This window comes from Fusarium oxysporum, genomic scaffold (assembly GCF_000149955.1).
Source record: "Fusarium oxysporum f. sp. lycopersici 4287 supercont2.30 genomic scaffold, whole genome shotgun sequence".
Classification (NCBI taxonomy): domain Eukaryota; kingdom Fungi; phylum Ascomycota; class Sordariomycetes; order Hypocreales; family Nectriaceae; genus Fusarium; species Fusarium oxysporum.
The window spans coordinates 550,809-559,319 of NW_017264845.1; the positions used below are offsets into that span (position 1 = coordinate 550,809).

General features: G+C 52.2%; 2 protein-coding genes across 2 annotated transcripts; one reads left to right on the forward strand and one right to left on the reverse strand.

Annotated features, from left to right (window-relative positions):
• Positions 1–4,675: 4,675 nt before the first annotated feature.
• Positions 4,676–5,040, forward strand: FOXG_22218 (uncharacterized protein; the record flags this gene model as incomplete). The annotated part of the gene is made up of 2 exons (XM_018402617.1): positions 4,676–4,748; positions 4,802–5,040. The coding sequence occupies 2 exons, from the start codon at positions 4,676–4,678 to the stop codon at positions 5,038–5,040; spliced, it is 312 nt and encodes a 103-aa protein (XP_018256443.1).
• A 616-nt stretch (positions 5,041–5,656) lies between these two features.
• FOXG_22219 (uncharacterized protein) lies at positions 5,657–6,487 on the reverse strand (the record flags this gene model as incomplete). The annotated part of the gene is made up of 2 exons (XM_018402618.1): positions 5,657–6,180; positions 6,283–6,487. The coding sequence occupies 2 exons, from the start codon at positions 6,485–6,487 to the stop codon at positions 5,657–5,659; spliced, it is 729 nt and encodes a 242-aa protein (XP_018256444.1).
• Between the last annotated feature and the right edge of the window lie 2,024 nt (positions 6,488–8,511).

Below are 8,511 nucleotides of genomic sequence, written 5' to 3' on the forward strand. Positions count from 1 at the left end.
CGAAGAAAGTGCGCGGCGTGCTGCGCCGACTTACCAAAGAACAGCGAGGACATGTCCGGACCGTAGGCGCGGAGGCATACCGACAACGACAGCGAGAAGCACAACCGGAATTGCACCAAGCCCATAACAGCACGTATGAACGACAAGGCGAGGATGCCGCATCACAAGAGCAGCCGAGCGTTCGTGCCCCAAGCCCAGCTATATCAGAAGCACCATCGTGCATCATGGTGGCCACAACGCCCCAGGTCGGTTACGAAGCAGAGGAGGAGCCTGAGCATCCCAGGCCGGGCTCACCGCGAAAGCGCCGAATAGTTCTCATCACTCGTCCTCATGACTAGGAATAGACACTCGCAGACACGAAGGAACGACAAGAAGCCGCTCAGGATCTTTCAGGCCCAACGTCGGCAAGATCCCCCCGGCCCACGACTGCGCCCTGGCGCTGGCCGACTCGGAACGATATGACATTGTACTCCTGCAGGAGCCGTGGACGACTCATACAGAGACCCGCTTTCTGACCAAAACTCACCCGGCATACGACACATTCACACCAGTCGACATGTGGAACAGCAACGACACTCGGCCTAGAGTGATGACATATGTCAGGCGAGACCCAAGATTTCTCGCCGACCAGATCCGGCCCTTTCAAACTCGCGATATTCTCTGGCTCACGATCAATGGCATGACGATCGTCAACTTCTATCGCCAGAACGACGAGAGGGATTCCCTAAACACGCTGCTTCGCTGGCCTGTTCCGGAGCGCTGCCTCGTTGCTGGCGATTTCAATGCCAGGCATCGTAGTTGGCAGACGGGCCAAGCGACGAACCGCGGCCATGAGGTAGCAGGATGGGCGTCAGAGAATGACCTCAACCTTCTCAACACTCTAGATATCCCGACAAATCCACACGGCAACACGATTGATCTGGCCTTCACCAATATGCCACTGGCCGAAGCTACCGTCGAGGACCATCTCGCCACTAGCTCCGACCACTTCACGCTCAGCTTGACCTTCCTTGACATCAGATCGACTCCGGTACAACCGGCCAAGATCCGAGTTGAGACGGAAGACGAGCTTAAACGATTCGTCGAGATTGTAGAACTGGGAGCCACGGAAATCCCCCTCACAGATTCGACCCCTGCGGAGCTGGACGAGCTCGCGTCTTCACTTGTAAGTCTACTAACATCAGCAGCGAAAGCAGCTGGCCGGCCCGCGCGGAAAGGCGGACGCCCAGCCCCCTGGTGGACGGAGGAGTGCGCCTGCGCTGCGGCTGCTTTCCGGGCCATCAGAAGAAGCTACCCCTGCGGCTTCAACCAGGACGTTCAGATCGCCAAAAGAGACTTTCATCGTGTGGTCCGTCGGGCTAAGAGGCAGTATTGGCGGAACCTCATCGACAACTTCTCCAGCAGTAGCGCTGTTTTCAAAGCTGTCCGATGGTTGAAATCCCCTGGAGCCTTTCAGCCCCCGCCCTTGCAGGTTGACAACGTCGTGTACGAAAGCCAGATGGACAAAGCCAACGCACTCCGACAGGCTACGCTGGAACGAAGAACTGCGGAGGACGACATCGCAAACGCTTGGACACCAGTATCTCCTTCTAGGTTGATTCCTTTCTCGCCCAGGGTCTCGCTAGATGAGGCGCAGTGTGCGACCATTCCAGACAAGGAATACATCGCCAGGGTCAGATAACATCACCGTCAATCTTCTCCAAGCCGTATGGCACATCATCGGAACACATGTCCGCCGCTTGTTCGAAGGATGCCTTTCCGCAGGCCATCATCCGAAACCATTCAAGGAGGCGGAGGTGGTCATGATCGCGAAACCGGGGCGAAGAGACCTCACTGAGCCACGGGCATGGCGGCCTATCTCGCTGCTCTCCTGCCTTGGCAAGGGACTAGAGCGACTGATTGCACGCCGCCTAGCCTGGGCAGCCGTTTACTACAGCGTCCTTCACCCGCAACAAGCTGGAGCGCTTCCCAAGAGGTCTGCGACAGACCTGGTGACAGCTCTGATCCATGATATCGAAGAAGCATTTGCACGCAAGAAGGTGGCGACTCTAGTCACAATGGATGTCCAAGGTGCTTTTGACACTGTCATGCGCAACAGGCTCGTCCTGCGCCTTCGTGAGCAAGGCTGGCCTGACTATTTGGCTCGTTGGGCCGGCTCCTTCATGAGCGGCCGGTCTGCGCGTGTCAGGTACCAGGATACCGTCACGCCCTCTTCTCCCCTTCAGTGCGGGCTCCCTCAGGGATCGCCGGTATCGCCGATACTCTTCCTACTCTATACTGAGCCAATCTATCGACTAGGCAATCCCTGGGGTCGCTTCGGCTATGCAGATGACACTGCCATCCTGTCTATAGGCGACACAGTAGATGAGACTACTGCCATGGCATCCAGCTCCATCGCAGAGATGGTGCGTTGGGGCGCGGCAAACGGCGTCTCCTTCGACCCAAAGAAGACCGAAGTAATGCACTTCTCCCGCAGTAAGCTCAGCACCGCGCCGGCAGTACGTCACGGCGATGTCGAGAAACACCCCGAGCTAGCTCTGCGCTGGCTTGGCATTTGGCTCGACAGCAGACTATCATTCCGCGTCCACGTCGAGAAGTGGGCGGCGAAGGCAAAGGCCGTCGCCTACCACTTGCGAGGACTCACCAACACAATACATGGCCCTCTTCCGAGTGCCGTGCGAGGTGCCGTCAGAGCTTGTGTTGAGCCGGTGCTACTCCACGGATCTGAAGCGTGGTACCCGGGCACCAACAGGCCGCGGTGGAGCCAGCCCAACAAAGACACACCGTCTAGTAACCAGCATCTCATACAGAGAATGAACAAAGCCTTGAATCAATCCATGAGAGCTATAGTGCCCGTCTGGGAAAACGACACCCATCACCATCTTGCACAGAGAAAGTGGGATACCACCAGTCGATCAACTGCTCGAAGCCAGACGACTCAGGTTCTCCGCACGACTCAAATCACTCCACGACACCCATCCTCTTGTGAGAAGAGCGGCGCCACCGCGTCAGCTATACGTTACCATGATCTCATCAAGCGCAAATACCAAGCACAAGCAGAAAGCAGCTTTAGAACACGTCTCCGACGCACAGACGAGCTTCTCGGGCAGTGCGCGCGTCCCAAGCTCATCCAGAAACGCTTCCAACAAGAACAGATACCACCACTACAGACTGCATCGAAAGAGAAGACAGCTGAGGCTTTCCTCCGCTGGGTCAAGTCACTCGACCCGCTCACCTTGGTCGTCTACTCGGACGGCTCTCTGTCCGAGAAAGGGTTTGCAAGCTACGGCTTCACCATTCATCAGGACGACTTGCCCATCTTTGATGGATCGGATCGCCTTGGACCTGCTGAGGTCTTCGACGCTGAAGCTACCGGGGCGTTGGAGGGCCTCAAGGCTGCCCTAAACCTGCGAGAATCAGCAACACAAAACATTTTCATCTGCCTAGATAACCTGGCGGCCGCCACGTGCCTGCAAGGCACACCATCCGACTCCTCTCAACACATCTTTCTCGAGTTCCAGGCTCTGGTGACATCGCATGGAGCCGTCCAGGTCCGTTGGGTACCAGGACACACTGACATCCCTGGCAACGAACAGGCCGACAAACTGGCAAAAGCAGCATCATCACTCCCTGAGCCCGAAGGTGCTCGCTCAACGTTGGCTTACCTACGAAGGATCGCAAAGACAAAAACCGAAGGACACATTCAAGGCATGGTGGTCCGCTTCCGCTCCTGAGCAGTACAAGAGACTCAATCTCAAGGCGACTATAGGCTGCCCGCCGGAGCTATCACTCCCGCGTGTAGCCTTGCACCATCTGCTGGCAGCGAGATCCCTCCATGGAGACTTCGCTGCATACCACGAGAGGTTCGACCACGACGATGCACGCCTAGTCTGCTCATGCGGCCGACGCAAAGCACCGGATCACATCTTCTACTGCAGAAAGGTGCCACCGCGCCATCGGATGAGGCTCGCACCCTCACCGAATGCAGCGGTCAACCTTACAATGGGAAGAGACTTCACCAAATTTGTCGACTTGTCCAAGAACAGCGCGTTCTTTGGAAAGATTTGTCCTCGCTATTAGGCGACCGCGACCCGAGAGGCACTCGCAACTCTCCTTCCCTCTTTATCCTTTCACATTTCCTTTGTCACCTTTCTCTCTCATACATATTCATGGCCGGGTGAAGGGCGTTGCTGCGCCCTTCATCTGGCCGAGAACATTTGAGGCAGTCCCGAGCTGCCGCGTGCACAAGCTGATCTCAGCTTCTCTGACATCAGGACTGATGAACGGCTGCAATTTTGCAGCCACGCCTGGTCATCCCGCTGACGGGTAACAGGCTCGGTACGATGCGCCATTTGTGCCGATGATATGCTGGATAGTGTGTAATCTGTCGACGCGTTCGTAGAAATTGGATTTCAAGGGGGGTGTCTAATTTCGCGTCGCGAATGATAATCCCCCGTAACCAATGGCTTTCTGTACTTAGCGTTTAGATAGATCCGATTTTCCCTAGCCCAGCACGTCCTGTGCCCCATTAGGGGACTTTCGGGGCCTACGGCCCCCCGGACGAAAAATATACATAACATAACATAACATAACATAACAACAAAGCCCAAGCAATATTCCAGACTAGGTCAACGACCATTATTACGCATCAAGCATTCACATCACCATCTCCGTCATGGCTCCAGAGCGCGAGAAAGCCAAAGGCACGTCAAGAATGCGGTCTAAGCCCAAGGATCGCAAGGGAAGAGGTGTTTCTTCCTCCCGCTCGACTGCGTCCGGCGTCCATGCAACCCGACCTCAGGACACCATCCTGCGATACCTGCAGTCGAGTTCGCCTTTACCCGTAGCGTCGCCAAGAGTGGCAAGCTCTGGCACGCTATGTTCGAATTTCTCCTCTGCCACCAGCAACAGCAGGTTTGCCAGCAGACTGAGCAATGGCAGCAACACAGGCCCCGTCGCAACAAGCACTGCCTTCCCCGAGCCATTATCATCATCATCATCATCCTCTCTGAGGTCGAATGTGTCACCGTCGATCGATGAGTCCTACTGTACGCAGTCGTGGTGGTAACATGACAGGATACAACGCAACTGGCCCGTGCACGTTGCTAGGTCATGTATATTAGTTATTTCACATAACATAAGTTATGGATCTTATGGCGATAGCATGATTTGATATCATCCTGGTGCTCTCTCCAACCCACCCAATTAAAATAATGTTATGGCTCTCTTTATTAACAAGACCGCGAGGCTCATTTCTACACAATTCCCGACCGTAATTGCCGCTCTGAATATTCTCCCTCTCTGGCGCCAAATAAGGTTTTTAACTTGTGTTTGGGATTTTGGGTCGGAAGATAACCGAAGTAATTCGGAGAAAAGGAAAACTAACTTCTCAGCTCATCTCGTACAACAACAAATTGAGATATGCATATTCAGAAGAGATTGAGGGCCCTCTATCAACAAGCCCCTCTTTCAACCAACATGCGCCGCTACTTCACCTAATCTCATATTCCGCGCACTAAACAAAACACTTCACCGTCAGTGCAGACTACAATGTTTTTGGTACCATGATTTAGCCACGTTATTCCATTACCCCCGTTACATTCCAGAAGGCCCAGGGAGTTGTCTCAGGCCTTATTGCCGTCCTGACACGGACTAATTATACCTGTACCCAGCTGCTGGATGATGACTGATTAGATATCAAGCTGTCCACAGATTTGAGTGCTTCACTTGCAACGTATCGTTGAATGAGAGCACATTCGCAATCGCCATGCATTAAGAGTTGGGATTTTAGTTGGAAAACCTTCTCTTTTAGGTCGTTGCAGCAAGAAGACAGTTGTTGGTGCCGGTCTTGCAGTTCTTCCACCTGGGCGGTCAAGGCATCTTGTTCATCCTGCTTGCGAGCACGACACTTGGCAGCAGCCTGCCGGTATCGCTCCAAGGCCTTCATGTAGCGGTCGTTCTTAGCCCGGCTTGGCTCGGCTCTCCTCCCTTGCGCATCCTTGGTTTCACAAAGCAGCCGCCTGCTTCTCGTCTTTTTACCTGGCTTAATCCACTTGGAAGACTCCAATGTTAAGTTAGACAGGCTCGAGTCTAGAAAAATGGCGTCGGTTGGGTTTCTCTGGCTGTTATGATGGTTTTCTGAACCGTCAGGTGTCGTGTCCCAGGTTGAGGGAGCTTGTGCTGTTGAACGATTGTTTCCATTATATTGCTGGATAGTGGAGAATATGGACAATGCAGAGGATGGATTTGAAGCGTCCTATAGGCTCGCCTCTGCCAACCCACTACCAATGATATCATCTTTGATGTGGTACTCCGAGGATGGAGTCGAGAGATATAACGGTTCGGAATTGGACGAGTTCATCGTAGAAGAAGCAGTTGATGAAACAATCCAATGCCATGGAATCAGATATTCCGGCATATCTCCCCGAGCGAAATGAAAATAAGACTGGTCTTGAGCGGACCCATCCCAGTCAACAAGGGAAGCCATGTCAAAGTCGGAATATCGAGACTTTTCTGAAGTTGTAAAAATAAAGCCTGCCGCGATCTTTTTCACAGACACTTAAGACTCCAGATCAAGTCTGAAATCTTAGATGACTAAACCTGTGTCAAAGGCAGTTTCAGAGCGGCGTGGTTTAATTGGCGAGAACGAAGGGTACACAAAGGTGCAAGTTGACTCAGCCACCAGGAAACGAGAGTAACTTGAAGCAGCTGAGTGCTCACTCCGGGGATAAAACCATCGACCGCTGCATGAAGCCATAGATCCTTTACTCTTTTTATTCTAGGACTGGCAGAGGCCAGGGTCCCGGCTTCGATTTCAGGGGTCGCCTTAATCCCAACGCAACCTTGAGTGAAGGTCTGACCATGCTTTTTATGGTACGTGCGGCGACATGCGATAACTCTCAGCTCTCATATCTTATGAGCTGTTATCTCTATATGCCCAAAGATAATCGCCAAGATACAAGGATGGAGCATCACACATATGGTACCTCTAAATCGTGAAATTCAGTCGTGATCTGCATCACATCAGATCACCGCAATCCTGAGTTCTTGATGAACTAAAGGACTCATGACAGTGATATGACATCGCATGGTTACCTTAAAAATCTGCAGACTACTGTATGCAGGCTGCGATCTATAGGCTTTGATGAAGCCATAAAACGAGTCATCAGGTAATGATCCGATGCCGGCCGTTAGCCGCCCCCACACGTGGAAATTATTGCTTCACTTAAATCCTTTGTGGCTAAGCTAAGAATAAGGGATAACTAATCAGCTTTTCTTCTAAAGTTCACAGCGAAGTTAATCTCTGAATTGTTGTCCCAGTACTCCTGACCATTCACAGCATATCGCACGCAAAAGAACAGAGGATTCAGGACGAACTCATCCAGATCAGACATGGCAATCCCGAAAACGAATTTGTCATACTCTTGCCCCTCCCTAGTCTTCGCCGCACGGTAATAACACGCCGGCGTCTCTGAGATGGTCTTCCAATAATCCCGCGTAAAACGGCAAACAATGGATTTATCAAAGGCCAAGTTGGCTACTACAACGAAAGCCAAAGAGAGCCAGGTGGCCACCTGAAAAGTAGAGCCTTTCTACTCTCACAGGCATCGGCTTTCGGGTGCTGTCATTTTCGGGAAAGTTGAGTGCGACAGCCTCCCATCGAGGCTGTTTGATAATTTGACTGCTGGCTAGATGTTTATGCACGGTTGAGATTTCGTATGCAGATGATCCAGTCTTCCAAATATTGGCAGGCTTGTCGGACTTGAAAAAGTAACAGACTTGCTCCAGTTGCGAGTGGAAATTAACAGTCTTAGGTGAAGTTGGCTTTCCCTCGCCACCGCACATGCGTAGAGCTGGACGAGACTGCGACTGACTCTTTAATTTTCTTCGGGGTTTTTCTTTCATTCATGTGTGACAGCTTCGCTATGGCTGGGACGCTCATAGTGTGAGTCTTGCCTCCATAGGTTGAAATGTGGCTCAGTGAAGAATATTAACTCCAACAGAAGGACAATGGTGAAATGCATGAGCTTACGGACAAACTGTTGAGCTGCCCTGCCTGGGAGGAATTTGACTAAGGGTCATATGCTGAGGATTATATAAAAGTCCGGAGACTGCTTTTTTGCTGGTCCTGTAATATATGGCAAACTCCGAAATCCACGAGCAGTTCCTTGGAGGTTGGTAACTCGGCAGACCTTCTGATCGGGGAGCCGGGCTTCGGTGACATAATGAAGCATGGATAGTGGTCTCATATCGATCTAACAATTTTATTTACTAACTTTGGACGTCTCGCGCTTTCGGGCTATGTACACTGATTAAATGTTAATGTAACCACACAGATCTCCCTCACAATCATGACCGTCAGCGCTAGGATCATCAGATCATGCTGGCCAGCCAATCACTACCTTACGTCCTGATCACAGTACTCACACGCAAGATTCCAGTCCGTGCTAGCATTTTGCCGACCCACCACAATCCCTGGACCCTGGAGCATTCACTAAACCCCGCCATTGT